The sequence below is a fragment of the Emys orbicularis genome, chromosome 11, assembly GCF_028017835.1.
Source record: "Emys orbicularis isolate rEmyOrb1 chromosome 11, rEmyOrb1.hap1, whole genome shotgun sequence".
Taxonomy (NCBI): domain Eukaryota; kingdom Metazoa; phylum Chordata; order Testudines; family Emydidae; genus Emys; species Emys orbicularis.
This window is the reverse complement of record NC_088693.1, coordinates 64,318,071-64,337,937: the sequence shown is the minus strand read 5'-3', so window position 1 is coordinate 64,337,937 and position 19,867 is coordinate 64,318,071. Positions and strand designations below refer to the sequence as shown.

At 40.8% G+C, this 19,867-nt stretch overlaps 1 protein-coding gene across 22 annotated transcripts in view; it reads right to left on the bottom strand.

The window, feature by feature from the left end:
* The window catches only part of MAP2 (microtubule associated protein 2), a 97,734-nt gene that overhangs the window by 35,652 nt on the left and 42,215 nt on the right, over positions 1-19,867 (bottom strand). For 3 of the 22 annotated variants that reach the window (XM_065412975.1, XM_065412976.1, XM_065412977.1), the window contains exon 4: positions 5,652-5,713. In XM_065412975.1, the coding sequence (XP_065269047.1) occupies positions 5,652-5,713 (62 nt within the window). Of the gene's footprint in view, positions 1-673; positions 860-5,651; positions 5,714-10,037; positions 10,173-10,556; positions 10,764-11,010; positions 14,866-17,327; positions 17,574-19,867 lie in introns of all 22 variants that reach the window. The other 19 variants (XM_065412954.1, XM_065412957.1, XM_065412960.1 and 16 more) reach the window with 14 other exon arrangements.

Below are 19,867 nucleotides of genomic sequence, written 5' to 3'. Positions count from 1 at the left end.
TGGAGCCCAAGTCTCCTGCCACTGGATCTGAGTAACTCTCCAAGTAACTTCACTGAGGCTTTGTCTACACTAGCACTTTTGTTGGTAAAGCTGTTGTCAGTCAAGGGTGTGAAAAAAACACCCCTCCTGACCCACATAACTTTCACCGACAAAAGTGCTGATGCAGATGGCGCTATGTTGACAGGAGAGGCCCTCCTGCTGACATAGTTAATGCCGCTCGTTGGGGGTGGTTTAACTCCCGCCGGCAAAGAGAGGATACATGGGAGACCCTACAGTGGCACAGTTGTAGCAGTACAGCTGTGCTGCTGTAAGGTCTTGTCTACACTATAGACCTATCTCAGTATAACTATGTCACTGAGGGGTGTGAAAAATCCACCCCCCGAGCAATGTAGTGATACCAGCCTAACCCCTGATGTAGACAGCGCTAGGTCTAAGGGAGAGCCTCTCCTGTTGACATAGCTACTGCCTCTTGTCAGAGGCGGATTAATATGCCAACGGGAGAAGCTCTCCTGTTGGTGTAGGAGCATCTTCACTTAAGTGCTACAGCGGTGCAGCTGTATGTGACGACAAACCCAGGTAACTTCACTGAGACTTACTTAGATTCAGCAGGGAGAGAATAAGATCCATGAAATGCCCCTCTCTGAGCTACCTCTCTCTAACTCTGCTACCTTACCTTAGCATCTGATTTTGAGTATGGAAAGCAGTCTCTTGGGCCCGCCGAGGAGGGCCGTACAAAGTAACTGTCTGTATCGAGAAAAGTAGCCCTTTTAGTAGTTAGTGAGCAAGCTGAGCTGGGTCTTGGAGGAAGCAATGACTTCGCTCTAGACTTTGAGGCAGGAATCTTTGACAAAGAGGAAGTCTAGTCATGAGAAAACAAACAGAAGAAACATAACATGAAGCTGAGCAATGAGACGAAAAGAAAACACATGCAAAATGGATAAATGAAAAAATGCCAAGCTATGAATTACACTTCCTTTTTCCAATCAGCACACGTAAAATTCAGAGACACACATGCAAATAGGTATTGTGAAATGCAGCATTTGGCTCCGAGATCGAATTGACTCTACAGGTACATCCAGACAGCAGCTGAGAAATAATTCCCAGCTCGGGTACACATACACATGCTAGCTCTGTTCAAGCTAGTGCCTAAAAATAGCAGTGTGTGCACAGTGGCTCAGGCTAGATGCCTCAGTATGCATCCCAGAGGTCGAGTGGGATTGTCCTCAGGTGACTAGCCTGAGCTGCCGCCTGTGCCACCACATCCACACTGCTATTTTTAGACACTAGCCAAAGCAGAGCTAGTAGGTGTCTGTCTACCCAAGCTGGGAATCACGTCCCAGATGCTGTGTAGACATACCCTATGAAGGGCCTCAATACAGTCCTCCTTTTCTGCAGATGCAAGTTTGCCCCCTCTTTTAAGTGCAGACAAAAAGGCTAGTTCGTAAGCATTTACTACAGGTGGGAATTTGCAGGACCAAAGATAGAGCCTGCTTTTTGAAAATCAAGTCCTGGATATGAAGTATTTCCCTCTCTGGGAATGTTCCACAATAAAATGTTAGTAGGAGATTTAGAAAAAAAATTAACGGTACTACTCAAAATGGGGAAATGACCTCTTCTACCGTATTAACCCTTAAAATCCAAGGTAATATGCAATATTCTGTACTCATTATACTCCATTAGAAAGATGGGCAGATTGTGAGTCCCTCACTGAACATTGGCAAGCAGTGTCACACCTAGTTCCACTGAAGTCACTAGGACTACTTGGCTTAGTAATGCCTCACCAATGTAAGGGGTTTGCAATCTGGCTCTATTTTTTTTTCCCCTTAAAGGATATAAGGTATAATGAAAAAGAATAATTGGAAGCTATTATCGTGGCAACGAAGGCCTGATTCTGCAACACTTTACTCACACAGAGGTGAAATTACTCATGTGAGTAGTCCCAATGGGACTACATATGTGTAAGAACTACTCAGCACGAGCAAGAGCTGCAGAATTGGGCTCTTAATGCATAGTAGGACTGAAAAAAATCAGCTTTACCAGTAGACGCCATAAGAAATCAGGGTACTGTAAGTTATATCACTTATGAAACACTGGGCCTGAATCTCTTCTCCCTACTCTCATTTTATACTGGTGTAGCTCCCCCGACTACAGCGGAGTTATTCCTAATTTACACCAGTTTAAAAGAGATCAGAATCAGGCACATTAACACTGCTGAAAACACTTTTTAAATTGTAAAATGAAATAAAGGAATTCCTGTACAGCTTGGGAATGCTCGAAATTCTAATGCCTTCTCATGGCAAAAGCTATCATTTCAGTCCTGCTGCATTATCAGACTGGGCCTCTGTAGAAAGCATCGTTAATTTGGCAGCCTCTATTGTAGGAGACGAGCTCAGTTCAATGACTGGAGATACTTTAATACTGTGAGTGTATTTCTAAAAACACCGCTTTTATGTACACATATTATTCATTGTTAAATATTTATTATTTTCCTATCTAAAGTACAGGGAGGCATATAACTGATCAATGGCATGTCTGCTTTAAATACAAAGTGAATAATTTTCATAAAACTATTCCATCATAGTAAAGTGTTCACCTAGTTAGGCATGCCTCCATTTTTGGGTGCCCAACTTGAGATACTTTGGGCCAGACTTACAAAGGGTATTTAGGTGACTCAAGATGCAGAAAGCCCGTGGGAGTTAGGAACCTAACTCACTTAGGCACTTTTGTAAAGCCACTAAACATCTACTCATATCTTTAGACATCTAAATGCCTTTGCAAATCTGGCCCCTGTGCCTGATTTTGAGAGGGCTGAGGACCAGCAGTTTGGGGCCTACAATCTAACCTAGTACTTTTATACCCTCCATCACTGAAGTATCTGAGCACCTCATAAAGACTAATAAATTTATCCTCACAACACCCTTTGTAGGGAAGATATTACAGCTGGGCAAGGAAGGCACAAAGAGGCAGATGCTACCCCTCTTACTCATACTGAGTAGTATCTCACTCCATGAGTAGCTGCATTGTATAAAAGCACAGCTAATTTGGATCCTAAACACAGCCAGGACAGGGTATTGCAAAATATCTTCCTGTCTCTAAAAGGCTATGGCAGTTAAGGAGAAAGGATGGTCTTGTAAACCACTCTGGGACTCAGGAGGTCTACTCCTCACTCTGTTACGAACTTTCTTTGGCACGGTGGCATGAGGTACTACTTAGCATGAAGAAAGGTGGCAAAATGTGACTCAAAGAGATTAACTGATTTGCACAAGAAATATGCGATGGTGCCCAACCCAGTGCTTTATCTGCAATATCATCTTCCATCCTTGACTGTCCAAGATGGGAAGATATTTTGCAAAATCCTGTCCTATCTGTGTTTCATCGTACTTTTGCTTTCAAACAAATGCCCATTTAGGGCCATATACTACCTTCAGTCTCTTGCAGAACTCCTACTGCTGCAAGGGCAGGCTGCTTATGTGGGACCGAGCAGTACGTGGCCCTTACAATAAGAATGAGCGCTTGCAATGGTTAAGAGACTGCTCAAGATGAAACGCGGAAACGTCATTTTATATCATAAGCCAGCTAGGGAGGGGGCAGTCACAATGCATACTTCCTGATATGAATTAGCCAATGTTCTTAACACACAGCTGGGATAGGGACATGATCCTCCCCAGCAGGGTAGAACTGCTTAGCTTTTCCTGAGAGTTGTTTAGAAGTACAACATGTACGTTGCAGTCAGGTATTAAGGCTCTGCAAATGGACGACGAGTGTACTCAGCTGCAATACTACCTGACACGACAGCTGGAAAGGAGTTGCAGAACTGTTATGAGAAGGCCACTTTGGGAGGGTTGCGCAACACAATACGCAGTGAAGCAGGAGGGAATGCAACAGTAATAGGGGACAGGTGCTTGAAAGGTCAGGATGTGGACTGCCCCAGGGAATTAGGAGAAAAGGCAGAAGGTGGAGGGGTGTTTCTGGAAGGGAATGGACTGGGGACTGAGAAGAAAGACAATAGTGGAAGCAAGAAGCGGATAGATTTCAGCTCTTTGCCCTAAAACAACTGACAGGAAGAATAAAGAAGATACAAAGACAGGAGACGGACCCAGAGGAAGAATGCACGCTGCTTGTTTGTGCCAGTAGTTTTCCAAGGGCACCGAAGGCTTTGGCAACAAGCAGATACTGACTTCTGCTAAGGTGACTATAGACATTTACCTCAGAGGAAAATGAACCTCGCTGTTGACCCAAACAGGAAGTCAGTATATGCACTGTCACCTATTTTTCTGGATGTTTTATTGAGAAATATCTACAGATCTCTCAGTTGTGGCTAGAGATGGGCAAAAATTGTAGCACTGGATCAAATATTCATTTGGGGAGAGTTCAGATCTGGATTTGGATCTAAACTGGCACATCACTCATGATGGCCACAAATTACATAAGCTGTTGCCATCATCTTCAACATTATTGATTATAGTATCATCTAATATTATGGGATAAGCACTGACAGTGTGGTTAGCATGTTGCATGGTCCCTGCCCCCAAAGGAGCTTACAATCTATTTAGACAGACAAAACAAATCAGGCACAGAACACACTGGGAGCTCCAGGAGTACGGTTCAATCTTGGAGCACTTTGTTGTGGTCGTTGTTCAATAAGGGGTAAGTCACCAGAGTGCTACAGTTGTGAGCTAGCATGTGTGGACTTCTTGGAAAAAGAGTTACACAGTGGGGATTTGAAAGAAAATAAGTCGGGCACCTGGAGCGCTGGGGTGGGAAGGGTATATGGGCAACATGTGAGAAGGGAGGGAGAGTGAGAATGACTAAAGGGGAGGTGGGGCAATACTCACGGACGGGCTGGAGGGAGTCAGAGGTGTGGCGTGGATGACAGCAGAGATGTAAGTGGTGGTGTAGGCTGTGCTGAGCCTTGAAGGTGAGGACGGGAAGTTTGACAATTTTGTTTAAACCTAACATTCTAAGATGGAGAGTGGTCCAGGACATGACCTCAGCTAAGCCAATCAGGAGGCACATTTGCATATGAGATGTCATTGGTTAACATTTTCCAGAAATCTGTGACCTCTGAGGAGAAAAGCAATAGAAATGTAATGACTCATCACAAGACTCTTTTCAGCGAATCATGAGGCAGGATTTTCTTCTTGTATGTAACAATCCAGCAAGATGACAACAATGGCCAGAAAATCAGATCAGGTAAATCAGTGCAGCTCCAGTGCGCTCCAATGGAGTTATGCTGATTCACACCAGCCGAGGGCCTGGCCCTAAATGCTTCACAATATTAAACTTTATTGTAACTCAGCGGCTGTGTGTCAACGATGGATTGAGGGACTGTCTTTTGTTGTGTGTTTGTACAGCACCTAGCACAATGGAGTCCTTGTCCGTGACCTCAGATGATACAATAATACAAACAATACATAATAATAATAATAATAATAATAATAATAATAAACCATTATCAAAAACCGTATAATTATCTATTTTTGTAATTCAGAGGCTATGCGGGGAGAATGGCTGTAATAAAAGAAATGAATATGACAAATGAATTCTAAAGGGAAGGCACAGTTATCTACTGAAATTAAAACAAAACCACCTGAGACAGGACAAAAAGGAGTTTTTAGAAAGATGAATGACAAGATGATTATTTTACTCACTGAAAGTTTTTCCTTTGCTTGTTTAAATACACCTGGAGCCTGGTTTGTTTCACCACCTGCCGCTGTTAGACCCAAAAAACAAAAACAAAAACAAAAAACAAAAAAAACCCTTGATGGTTAAAAATAATCATTTTGAATTACTGGACACCGTTAGTATAATCAATTGTCTTGTAAGCACCGTGCAAAGCAATGATCTGGTGAATTATTATATGCAGTATATGCAGCTGCCTTAAGAAATAAAAGAATACATGTTACCATATTTGTGATAGTTCCAGTTAATTTATTAATTCTAGCCAGCAAATCAGAATTATGTCCTCCTCTTCCTAGTGATCTAGGATTGAAAGCCAAAATTTTTGAGGAGTGACTTGTGATTTTGAGAGCCCAAAATGAGACACCTTAAAGGGGCCTAATTTTCAGAAAATACTGAACAATAGCCCTCTGAATATTAGGCCCCTTTAAGGAATCTCAAGCAATCTCACTAGCCACCTTTCAAAATCTTGGCCAAGAACCCTAAATGAAAAGAAACTGATTCACTGCTGTGTATTCACTCCAATATACACGGCTATAACTCCACTGATGTCAATACAGTCACACTGGTATAAAAGTGGAGTAACGCAGAGGTCAATCAGACCCTGAGACTTTAGTTTAATATCTTATCATTCAAGCACTGGCACCTGTCTTCTTTCAGTGTTATCCTGTGGTTCTTGTCTGATGAAACATGATTTGAGTTACATTTCAGGTGAAACTGATATAGTTTGACTTGAACTCCATCCTAGTAAGTCTAGAAGTTGAGGAGCTTTTCAGAAACGTGTGTACTAAGTGTCCACCATGCTGTTATTCAGGAAGCTATGTGTTATGTGAACTCTAACTACTAGTGAAATCCTTTGCAACCGCACAGTACTGGACTCTGAGCGGGCATAGGAGGAAGGTTGGGTGGTCACAGCCGAGGTCTCTTAGCTGTAATCCCGATTTTGTTCCATCTGTGAAACTAACCCTGAAACTTTGTCCAGGGTAGCAAAGATGGGTTTCCCCTTGGCCTTGGCAGTTGTCCCAGCACATCCCCTTGCCTGTAACTGTCGGGTGGGATGAAATCATGGTATTCTGCAACCAATCTCCATTGTGAACAAGGCTGCCTTTCCCACTCAATAATTTTGCCCTCTTAAATAATGTTCTTGTCTTGTTCTTTTTCTTTGATTTTAAATTGAGGGAGTAGGAGAGAGAGAGAGAGAGGGAAAGAGAACTGACAGTTTAGTTCTGCATTTAGAGCTGAACATGCTCAATTAAAACCCTCCTGCATTACCTTTTCCCACATCTGTTACTGCTGTTTTTTGATTTTTAAATGTTTCTCCTTTTTCCTTTGGTATTTAACTCCAACTGCCTGCAGCTATGAAGTACAGAGCACAGTTTTGTGCTTCTGTGACTGACTTACCTGAAAGCATAACAACTCCTCCATCTGAGCAAAATACCTGGATCATGACGTCACACTGTCCTTTCGTGCTCTGCTACCAGTTTAATCACACAATAAACATATTTAAGACAAGGAAGACAAGCCTAATGCATGTTTGCCCCAGTTCAAAGGCTAAGCAACTGTGCTGGCCAACCCTATGACATCCAGGATGTGATGTCACAAAGGCAGCAGTGTCTTCTAACTTCAGCCAATCAAACAACACGATGAAAATTAGGATAAAGTTTAGATGATCAAATAAAACTGTCTTTTCCTTCTGCCTTCTTTCTCTTTTCATGTTCCAAGGAAGGAGCATCTTTTAATAATCATAATTAGTGAGAATCCCACTCTTGAGGAGACTGTGGTTGCCATTAAAATAGTCAGCTTCTGCCCACAGTTACTACACAGGGACATGCATTATTTTCTGCCCCTTGAGATTATAGGGAAATACTGTGATATCTCATTTACTGTCACACTGCATGGTAAATGTGGACAAAATGTTGACTTTTTAATGGAGACACCTGTGTCCCACACGGTTGCTCTTTGGACAAGTTTCATTTTTAAAGTACAGAAAAGGCTAACATGGAAGTTTTTGCTGCTTGGAATGTGCTCAGAGTTATACAGAATACACTCTGGGGGCATTTGTGGCTAGGTATCCAATTCGGCTCTCACTGAAACCAAAAAGAAAGCTCACATTGATTTCAATGGGAGTAGACGCTGCCTCAAACAAATTGTTTTACATTAATCAAAAAGGAAGAATGGAAAACAGGCTTCTTGGTTTACACCATTCAGCTAGGAAAATATACCTCCCCCTCCAGCTCCTGGATCCTGAAGATGCCCGGGGACGGGTCCGGTCCCTGTGTTGGTTAGGTCCACCTGAGGGGTGTGCATATTTAATCCTGGATGTCTACACCCCAGCGGGCAATTCTATGAAATATCCTTCTATGCCCCCTTACCCTCCGTAGCAGCAATCACTGTAGTGACTGCACTGATACAGAAAAGGGGAGGAAGAAGAAAATCAGGCGTTCTGTGTGCTACCTTGTGATTTTTCAGCTGTCTTGAGGATATGCCAATGTTAGGTTGTGGGGACTTTCTGTTCATTCAGTAATTTGGTTCATGTTAGTCTGCTTTACAGATGAGCCCAAACCTCAAAGTTCAGTTCCAGACCAAAATTATCCCAAATTTCAGATCCGGGGTTTTGGTTCCACGCATTATAAAGGCCACGAAATTTAATCTGATTCAGAACTCTCTCAAAGTTTGCTGATGTTTTGGACGAGGGGTTTTTATTTGATCTCAACTCTTACTGCTTGAATAAATTTGGAGTTTGTCCTTAAATTATATTTTACACTTTGGCTACCTGTTGGGTTTGTTTTTAATTTAAGTGAATTCCTTTATATATTACAATGAGGGACAGATAGCACTACCTAGAGCCAGAATGAGTGTGTCTAAGCGATGGGCAGGCTTCCCTATGTTTTTCTACTGGCACACCTCAATTCTGACTAGAAGGCTATAAGAAGCAAAAAAATTTAGAGGTTTAGTGGTAGCCCATGGGAGGGAACAATAGCAGTATACATAAGAAAGAGATGTGGATATTTGCAAGACTGTAAATCTATAAAGCCAATGAGTTATGCCATGAAGAAACATCTCATTGTTTTAGCCTTAAGCCTCCCTAAGTTGCAATCAAATCATGCCAAATAGTTAAAAAATTCATTTATGACCAATGCAGGATATGAAACCTGGTCTGCAAAGGTGAAGGACTAAAGCATTAAACCAACTTGTGACACCTAGTCCCTAATCCCACAACACACTTTGGGTTCTTTGAAGAATCTTTGAATTATGGGTCACGTCTTCTGGTTTCAATAAGCTCATTAAGTGGGTTTAAGACACCTTTACTCCCCCAGTTGTGGTCTGGAGCTAGTTGGAGCACACTGGAGACTACTCTAATTTATATCTTGCTAACCAAAGTAATAAACATCGTTTTTAACTTCTGAGCCAAGAAACATAAAACCATTTCCATTTTAGAATATGACACTCTGAATGTAAACTAGTGGGGCACGGTTCTCTTCTCATTTACCCTGATGTAAATAAGGAGCAACTGCATTGCAGTACATGGAGGCGTCAAACTGTGTTATAGGAAAACCATGTCCCATCCCTTTAAAAAAAACCAGACAAGTCCAATACGTCTCTTTCCACCCTGATCTGACCGTGCCATCAAGAATAATACTGAGAGACTGGAGTGAAGATGTTCTAATTTTGGTCTTCTGAATAATGACATATCTATTTAGATATTGTGAGAACCACTGGTTGTCTCTCTCTCATCTTCCCCTATCAAATACTAAGATTTTGAAAACCATTTTTGCTTGAAATGCATTCGTCGTTTGACCCCAGATTTCTTCTCTCTCAGTGTCGTACTCTGCATTCCAGATTCTCCCTGTGGGTTTTGGCTTGAAGTCATAAACATCAGTAACAGATTTGGAAGTGCCAATGCAGATAAGTATAAATGAGCAATATACAAGTCTTCTTATTATGCATGAGAGAAAAAAGCAAAATAATGGATATGTATACCATGGTTTAAGCTTTCAACACTTTCCCACCATATAAATTCACCACAAAATAAATAAACAAATACAAATAATGAAAATAGAGATTCCTACAACACCACATTCAAGCACAATGCCAAGATACAATCACGGCACTTGGAAGGCCGAGCAACGACAAGCATACATGATCATGCCCTCTGTCAAACAAATAGAGAAATAAAGAAATACCGAAAAAGAAGAATGATACAAAACACCGAAAAGTAATATTATTCATGAAGGTTGATATTCTCGGAGGAAAAATAAAAATAAAAAAATAGAGAAGCCGCTATAGCAATGAGATTTAAAAAAAAAAAGTGTCTATGTTTGCCAGCCACATTGCATAATTGAACACAGCACAGTCACCTGTCTGCTTCCGTTTAACACAGGAGAGATGAGTTGGTCTAGTATATTTGATAGCAGGTTTTAAAATGATTTTCCTGGAGGGAGAGTGGGCCTGAACTTCAGATTTTTTAGCAAGTTCAGCTTTCTTATACACTGCTATGGACAAGAAAACACAAAAGCACACAATCAGGAAAAAAGCCCAAACAGTTTTACATGATAACAAATCAACCATTAGCCAGACCTACTGCTCTGTTATTCCAGTTTGATGCTTTAGGTTGCACTGGACTGAATTGAGGAATTAATTAGTTTGCAGAGGCGAAGGAGTAGTGCATTAACTCCAGATGTGTTGCCTTGTCCGCCATATGGGCATAAACCTGGAGTAACAGAGGGGTGAGCCTAGCACCTTGTTTTGACGTAATTGTACAATGTCTGATTAAATAGTATTAGTTAGTACTAGCACAACATTCAACTTCTACAACAGAGTAACCTGGCAGTACTGTACAACAGCAAAAATATGGTAATAGTGAGTGTTAAATGAACCTTTTTTCCTTCTCACTTCATCTCTGGAGAGTGTGCTAGGTTCCTTTTTAGCTATTTTTCTTTCAGGAGTAGAAATCCTGCCTCTCCCAGTTTTAAAAGGTTTCTCTTTTTTATGCTTATCGAGAGATGATCTTCGCAATTCTCTCTCTGCTTTCTCCTCTTTAGGAACAGTCTCTAACTGTTCTGTCATGATGCTCCTATCATCATCTGTAGGGTCAGAGCAAATTATAACAACAAACAGAAAATTAGTAACAAATGTTAACAACGCTTTGGTGGAGGGGAAAGAAATTTGAAAATACAGCAGATTGTTTAAAATAAATGGCAGATTATTTTATAACATTTCTGAAATGTGCTGAAATTATTATTACTATTATTATATTATTATTATTATGCTTTTTAATCATTATGGTTTGTTGGGAAGCAAAAACATTTTTTTAAAAAGGATAATGCACACCTTGAGTATCCGCCCACAGGCTGTCCGTGTCCATAACGGAGTCATCGATAGTTGTTTCATCTTTGTAATCATCATATGTCTCTGTCTTGTAATCAGTTAGCAGGATCTCCTCCTTCTCGGGTGAAGCGGGAGCTTCCAGCGAGCCCTCTTTGGGCTCTGCCTGGATGTCAGCGGGTTCCTCCATCTCCATCTCCACTTCCTCTTCAGGCAGGGAGTCCCTTCTTTCCATTTCTTCCTGCTGTGCGGCAGCAAAGCGTACGCTGTGAGAGGCAGATTCGCCCTCATCCACAGTCATCTGCACCACCGTGATGAAGTCATCCTCAATTGTCACAACAGACTCAATAACTCCTTTCAGTTCAGGCATTTCCTCTGGGCCAGCCTCAGTCGGCGCCTCTTCTCCAGCAGGTGCCTCCAACTCTATTTCTTGGTGCATGTCTGACACGAGTTGATGCTTATCTTCTTCTTCTTCTTCATCTTCTTTTTCTTCATGCTCTTTGCCTTTTACAGACTCAGGTGTTAAATCACACAATAGCTGCTCCGTGGTTTCTGCAGGTCTCACAGCTATGTCTGGAGTCGTCTCTTTAATTTCTTCTTTAGGCTGTGGTATGCTCTCCATTTGGATGTCAGCTGGCTCTTCTTGCACAGAATCAGCTTCTGAAATGGCAAGCTCGATGGAAGGTTCTTCCACTGGCAATAGTGATGTAATCTCTTCTTCTGATACAGGTGGTTTCTGAGGTTCTATTTTGCCGTCATCAGGTTTCAAAGATTCTCCATTTAAGTCTTCTTGGATTTGATCATGTTCTCCGCTAGACTCGTAAGATTCTTCTTTATCTACTGCTTCCTGATGCACCAGATCAGGCTTAGGCACTTTCTCCTTAATTTCAGACTCAGATAGTTTGGTGCTGTCCTTCATTTCACTAGGCTCAGTTCTTGAAAGAACATCTGTCTCCTTTGGTTCTTTGGGCAAAGAGGCCAGGTCCTTTTGCTGCTGCTGAGCTTCTTGGGATTCAGGCTCTGCTTTTTTAACAGAATCTGTGTCCTGCTTTGAACCAGTTGCAGCAAACTCACTGATCTCAGTATGTAGCTGAGTCTGGTATTCTTGGTCAGCTCTCCTGGCAGCAACATCCATATCGTGTTTTATAGCATCGTAGTCTGGCCTGTGTGGTGTTTCTATCTCAGCTACCTTTGGTATAATGCTAAGAGAGTTTTCTTCCTTCTGAGTCAGTAAAGAAACAAGATCTTTTTCTTTTGTTACCTCTTTTTCTAATGCTTTGTCATATGCACTATCACTCTCTGGCCCGGCTACAGGAACTTTATCAACTGTACCTTCTTCTTTCATTTCTAAAATTGCATCAGGCCTTTTTTTCTCATGTTTTGTATCTTCAAGGGAATAGATTTCTTTGGAATCAACTTGTTCCTCACTTTTTTCTAGCACGGTATCTAGCTTATCAGAGCCTTTTTTCTCCTGCTCAAACTCCCTTCCCAGAACTGTTGCATCACTGGAGATGTTTGGACTCAAGTCTTTTTTGCTGCTGAATTCTTCTTTAGACTTTTCAGCTGCTGCCAACTTCACTTCTATCAAAGAGAGGTCAGCTGCCAGGCCTCTTCTCATTTTTTCATCCCCGCCTTCATAAAAGGGGCAGATTTCACCTGTTAAGCTCTCGCTGTCCTGGACTGGAGAAGGTAGTGGGACTGTGTACTTATTGAAAACGCAGTAGCCTAAGTCTTCTAGCTGACTTTCAGCTTTTAGAGTTATGTGGTTTTCATCAGTCACAGGAGGCAGGGACACACCACTGTCTTCTACAGCAGCATCGGAAGGAACCGATTTTCTTCGTGCCACTTCTGTATCAGCACTCATAGAAGCTAATCTAGACCTTGTGCCTGCTAGGTCTAACATTTCAGGCAAATCAGGGGCCATTACAGCCCCATTTTTGTAATAATCTTTAGCCAGGAAGGGCGACTCACACAAGGTTTCAACCTGAATATTTTCTTCTTCCATTGCTTTTTCCTCCTCAATGTTTTCATCTTCCTCTGTACTATCTATAGGGAAACAGGGGGCTCTCTCTAATGCCGGGGTGGTTGCTGGGAAGTAATCATCACCTTCATCCATGCTCCCACTAGTGTTTGTTAGAATATCTGAAGCGAGGGGAGAGAGATCCTGAGCACGGCCAAAGCTGAATCCTAGTGCTATAGAATCTAGACAGGACATTGGCAGGTTAATTGACATACTCCGCTGTTCTATTGCAGATCTTCCTCCAAGTCCTAAGCTCCTGCTTAGAGTCAAATCATCTTTATTTTTACTATGGATTTGTCTCTTATCCCCATACACTTTGGGATCAATAGTGAACATCCTTTCCTGTGGAGAGCTAGGTTCCTCAGACTTATCTGATGGAAAACTCTGAGCAAGAGTACTATATCCTATTTCATGAGCAGGGACACTGGATGGTTGATCTGTTTCTGGCTCTAATTTTTTGTCTTCCTTTTTAGATAGTAGAGGATCTGCATGATAAAGTTCATATGCACTTTCCTTAGTGTCACTTAGTTCATAGTAATCACTGCCTTGCTGCTGTGTGTCACTTTTTGTTGCTTCCTCTTTCAAAGCAGATGTTTCAAAATACTTTGACATTCCTGACCTATCCTCCTCTACCTGTATTTCACGAGTAGCTGAATCTGAGATATGGAATGTATCCTCCTTAGCATCCTTTTCAATAGTTCTGTCTTGACGAAGTTCATGAGTTGGGCCCTTTTCACTTGTTAACCTTGGTGCATCAGGAGCTTTTTCTGTTATTTTAGATAACTGAACTGTATCTATAGGTTCTTTTGCTTTCTCAGGAACTGATTCATGGCTTAACTTGCCAATGGGGGTCTCTGTGCTCTGCTGCTCTTCCTTTTTGGCATCTACTACTGTTGAGACCCCAGTTCGATCAGTCTCTTCTTCTGCTTGGAGACCATCAGATGACTTTTTAGCTTCACTAACAACTGCTTTGTCTGGAACAACTATTTTATCTTCCTGCTCCACATAAAGTTTACTATCATCTAATACTTTGGAGGGCTGCCAATCCAGGAAGCCGTATCCTTCCTCCTCGTCACTCTCGTCCCTTGTCATGTCCTTTTCTTCCCCCCAGGTAGAAACTTTCTGGATGGGTCTTTCCTCTGTAGTTGGTTTGGGGGCATCTGCAGCCATTGCAGAGACATCTCCTGCCTCTGGCTTTTCTGTTTTGTCTTTGTGGATCTTTTCATCTTTCGAAAGATCTTTGGCAATCTCTTTGTCAGGGAACTCTTGTTTTGTTTTGCAACTGTCTTCAAGTTGTGATTTCTGTGAGACAATCATTGGAGTTTCTGAAAGAGGTTCACTTTTGGCAGCACCAGACACGTCAATTCTAGATTCTGAAGGCAAAAGAGCAAGATTACTCTTCTGGGTTTCTGTAAAGTCATCTTTATATGTCAGGGGTATAGCCTGGTTAGATGGTATCTGGGTATCTGTACTCCTTCCATCTGTTTTACTCTCCTTCGGCAGGTCAGCTGACAAGTCCCTGCATCCTTGAGATACAAGAGACTCTGCAGTTGAATCAGCACCTGAGTCTGCAAAACTTACGTCCCCTTTCTTTTGCAGATCTGCATCCAAAGTCTGTCCCGACACAGTTGGATGCATTTTCTCTTCTTCTTTGCCCCGTGACTCCTTTTTATCTAGAGTCTCAGTTTTTGCTGGCTGTGGAACTAAGGCATCATGTTTAGATTGCTCATCAGTCTTACTGTCTTTCTCTGACTCACGATCCTTTGTGTCTAATGGCTCAGCTGTGAAAGGGCCTGTGCCCTCCTGGTCACGGATTTCCATCTTCGAGGCTGTAAGTAAATCTGAAGTAGTTTGGTTGGGTTTTATGACAAATTATTTAAAGTACTTATAGACAGTCATTTAGCTTACAACAATATCTTGGTATGATTAATGGAAGGGAGAGGGGAAAATATGCAACCATGCAGCAAGGCTATTCAGTTAGAAATTTGTTTTAAAGTGTTGTACGCTCCTCTCCTCTTGATGCACAAGGTTTTATAAGTGCATTAATGATAATATGAGTTACACATGTAAAGCTGTCTCCACTGAAATGAGAAATATACCCTTTTGTTTCATGTGATTTCTTCATACTCATTACTTGTAACAGTAAAATCATAAATATCCCTCAATTAATATTTGAATGCTTTGCTAGACTCTGAAGTCAATACAAATTTTGCTTTGGTAAATGTCTGCAAGATTTGGCCAAGTAACAGTATCCTTGTATATGTGCTTGAAATACACAATATATGCATTTACGTAATACTACATCTCTTTTTAAATCACAAGTTTTTGTGTGTCTAGCTTAATCAAAGGAAATATTAAAATACACAGTACATGAGCTAAGTGTAGAACGAGGGAGCTCATTAACTAATATCACTGATCTTTTACATTTGCTTTTTAGCAAAAAAGCAGAAGGCAGATTATTTTCATGAAACTGACCTCATGCAACATGCACGGGATGTGGACCTGTTTGTATTTCCAAAGTTGAGAGGCCTAGCTTTCAGAAATGCAGAGCACTCACAGCTCCAAATGAAGTCAGTGGAAACCACGGGTGAAAAATGAGGCCCTGGATTATTTTAAAATTAATCAAAATGTTACTCTGACATCTGTTACTGCTATATTCTTAGCATAGTTAATATTCTTTGGTAACATTTTAATATATAATTTATAGATGATTTATTAGTAGTTAATAGATTGATCTTTCCCTAGTGCATGATAAGACAAGAATAATGAAATCTATGCCAGAATGTGTTATAACATTGTCTAGTCAGTTTTTCTTTAAAAAAATAAATGATGCATGTTTCCAAAACATGCTGCAACACATCTCGGGCAAACAAATTTGGATCTCCGTACTCACAGAAGTTCTCCAGTTGAAGCCAATGAAACCGTTTGTGTGAGTATGGCACACAGGTCTGGACCCGTTATTATTTTTAGAGCAATTTGAATTAATCTGTTCATCATTATTTAAAATATTTAGATAGGCTATCTTCAGCTTAAAATATTAACCACCCTTCTAACATTGTAAGTAGCAAATAAAAACATCCACAACTGTTATACTTCTTCCTCCTCTCTATTTTTAAAGTTTTTGTGGTGTTTTGGTGATGGTGGTGATTATTCACAACTTATATAATATGCAAAAGCAATGCCCATTAGCTGATTTCACTGTGGTGTCACTGAGACAAATTAGTTACATGCTATCTTTCTTCACCTGTAGTTCTGTACCTCTGCTGGTAATGCTTATGCACATACCACATGATATTAGCAGATACAATACCAAAGGAATTTCATCTTGCTCAGCTGGGCCAAATAAAATTACTAGGACAGGCTTTTTTGTAAACACAAGCCTCCAACACCCAAAAATCTCTTAATTAGGAAGTGTATGGCTCATCATTACCTCTATGTTTCCTTCTGAAACCACTGATGAGAAATACTGTCAAAAGGACAAACCCTGAAGACTTACTTAATTCTTACTCAAGCAAAATTATTGATTTCAATTTGATCAAAACTATCAAAACTATTGATAGTTTTGCCTAAATGAGCACCGTAGGATTTTACCCTAAGTGCCCAATTCCACACTTCATTACGAAGGCAAAAATCCCATTGGGATCATGGGAATTGTGCCTGAGCAGGGACTTCAGGTTGGGCCATAAACTCATAATAAGCTAAAATAAATGAAAACTCAAAGTTCTGGCAATGGTCGAGGAGGGAAGGGAAGGGGGGAGCTGATTGCAATGAATGGTGAGGATATGAAATAAGAAGCAATAGCCTTACGGAAACGAAACCAGAATGCACTGAAGCATAAATAAATAATAACACTGCACACAGCAAGCAAAAATATTTCTATAGTTTAAGCCTCTTTATGTCATAGTCTAAGTCAATAAGTCTCCTTTTTTTTTTTTAAAGAAAAGCAGATGAATCTCTGCACCAAAAAGAAAAAATGTATATACATAGATTAGCAATGTGACTGGCAAACACATCTGAGATGGGGAAAAAAAGGCTGATGTGGCAGTATCAGCTTAGCAGCAAAGCACATTGTATCATGGCAAAGTAAAAAAAATCAGGAATCAGCTGCAGTGGTGGGAAACCATTCGTTATACAGCATCTATGCAAATTGGGTTACCCGATACATACTCGTCAAGCATAATAACAAGAACAATAATAATAATAAACGAGAAGAGGAGGAAATGGAGCAGCCTTGGAAAGCATTGGAGAAAGCAGGAGAAGAACTCGTTTGCAGCAAACACATGCACTCCTAAGGAGGACACACCTTCCTCAGCCAAGGAAGGTATATTTGCTTTCAGGGGCACCTCCTCGACAACTGTTACGCTTTTCCCGCTGGGTGCCACACTTAGCACACTGTCTTCACGATACACTTTGGCCTCCGAACCAGAATCCAGCTGGCCCTCTGCCTCCTCTGAAGGCTCAGCAGACCCATTGTCTTTCCCCAGCTCCTTTCCAGGAAGAACTGCTGGTTTCGCTTCCTCAGCCATTGGACTCTCTACTGTTTCTTCTTCTTGGGGGATGGAAAAGGAGGTGACATCAACACCAGCAGACAACACAAAGTACAAAGTTCAGTAGGACTGTTCTTACAGTAACACTTTCAGCTCTAAAAGTGGGCTAGATGTCCAACCTCAAGGCCGTGTCAGCTTCCATCCCATTTCAAGTGTGTGTGTGGGGGTGGGGTGGGGGGTGCGAGTGAGTTTGCCTTAGGACGAAAAAGGATGTATTATTTTCTGGTTGCCAAATTGCGCTTTGCATGGCAACATGTAACAGTGTTGTTTCCCTCCTTGAGAAGCATGTTTAGGTTGTAAAATGAGAGCTGAAAGTGTTTTACAGACCTGTCCTTCCAACACGGAGATGACTGTAGATCAAACATCCTGAATATTCATTGGAAATGGAGATGATGCTCAGTGGTAGATGGCTGTGAAAAGTCTGATGCATCCATGTACACACAAAGTGCACTGAAATTTTTTATAAATGTGCTGTTTTCTCCAATGCAGGAAGTAACTCCTCTCCCTACCTTGAGGAAATTAAGCACTAACTGCCTAGTAAGTTAACCTACTACAAGGCAGCTAGTTTGGCGTGGTGCTAATATAATTATATTAATATTAAGCATATTTTTGGTTCTTCTCTTGCCACAGCAGAAGAACACTGAAGAGTGATTAATGAACTGTTCATTATGGGCCGGACTCTGGCACTCATACTCAGGTTGAATAGCACCTTACCCCAAGAGTAAAGATACGATTTTGTCATGGAAATCACGGATTCCGTGACTTTAACAGATCGCTGTAAATTCCACCTTAAGCTTCAGTCCCCCCGCTCAGGATGTCAGCCCCCCGCAGCTGTGGGGCAACGGCTGTCGGCCTCAGGTGTTGGGGCCCAGGGCTTCTGTGATTTATTGTTTATTGCCCACATCTTGCCTGTGAATTTTAATAAAAATCTCTTACCCATGAGTATTCCCAATGATAACAACTGGGATTATTCAGGCCTCAGTTCAGCAAGGTACTTAAGCACATGCTTAGTAGTCCCACTGAAGTCAACAGGAATACTTGTGTGCCTCAAAGTTAGGCCCATGCTTAAGTCCCTCACTGAGTCAGGTTGGAGTAAGGTGTTATTGAACCTGAATAACAGTGGTTGTATCTGGCTCTGTTTTATCGATGCTAAACCTCTCTGTAAAGAAGTGATTTTTCTCCTGAGGCTGGTTTGGTAAAAAGAACTAAATGTATGCCTTTATAAATCACAAGAAGGAACATGTTCATTAACCTGTACTGAGAAAATAGTTATCCAAAGTACAGCATTATTAATTAAACTATAAAAATGAAATTAGTTACATAATTCATCTCAAATTAAGAAAAGCCAGAAGATTTGGAATTAGAACTGTAACGGTGTCTTTCACCAGATCATGGTGCCTAGGTGTTGCAGGGATCTTTAAGCATAAGTGGGTTTAATCGAACATAAAAATGTAATACACTGGCACAATAAGGGCAAGTTAATGACGGTGTTCAACTACAGAATCTTTATTTCCTTGCTTAAATACTTTACTTAACTTTTTTTTGGCTTCATTTTCTTTTGGATTTATATCTCTTTTTAAAATTTTAGATCAAAAATGCAATTCTCTACCCCATTTTTATGCTGGTGTAACTTCACTGCTATCACGCAAATAACACGGCTGCAGAACAGGTGGAACAAAGTGAACAATTTGGTCCAAAGAAAGTATAATTAGCTAAATGTTGTAAATAAATGTCAAAATTATAGATCATAATGGCTCTTTCAGTATTATTACAGCCCATCATACCAATATTATTTTAAGTATACAGTTAAAAAAGAAACACTACCAAAACAAAAGTTACATGACATATCTTCTCATATGTTTTTACATTGTGGAAAAAAACCCTACTCCACCAAGACCATAGATTTTTGCTTTACTGCTGAGCAAAATTTTACCACTGGGTTACAATCTCCAAAACATGAGGTTTATAATGGAAACATTTATACCGTCTTAATTACAGCTGCACTACTGGGTGTGTCTATACCTGCAGAAAAAAAAGATTTTCTACTTGAATGGACAAGCATCTGTATCTTCAGATGTCAATAACTACACACACAAAAGTCAAATACTGGTTCCACCTAAAAATATATTGAAACACTTGACTTTTCTAATAATTTCACCCCTTTCTAGGAAATAGATTTCCCTATCTGATCCAATACTATTATAATATTCAATACACTCTTCAATATCAAGCTAAATTCTCTGGTGTGGTAAGCTCGTCACTGAAATGATCTCATCAGTTCTTCTCATATGTTTTA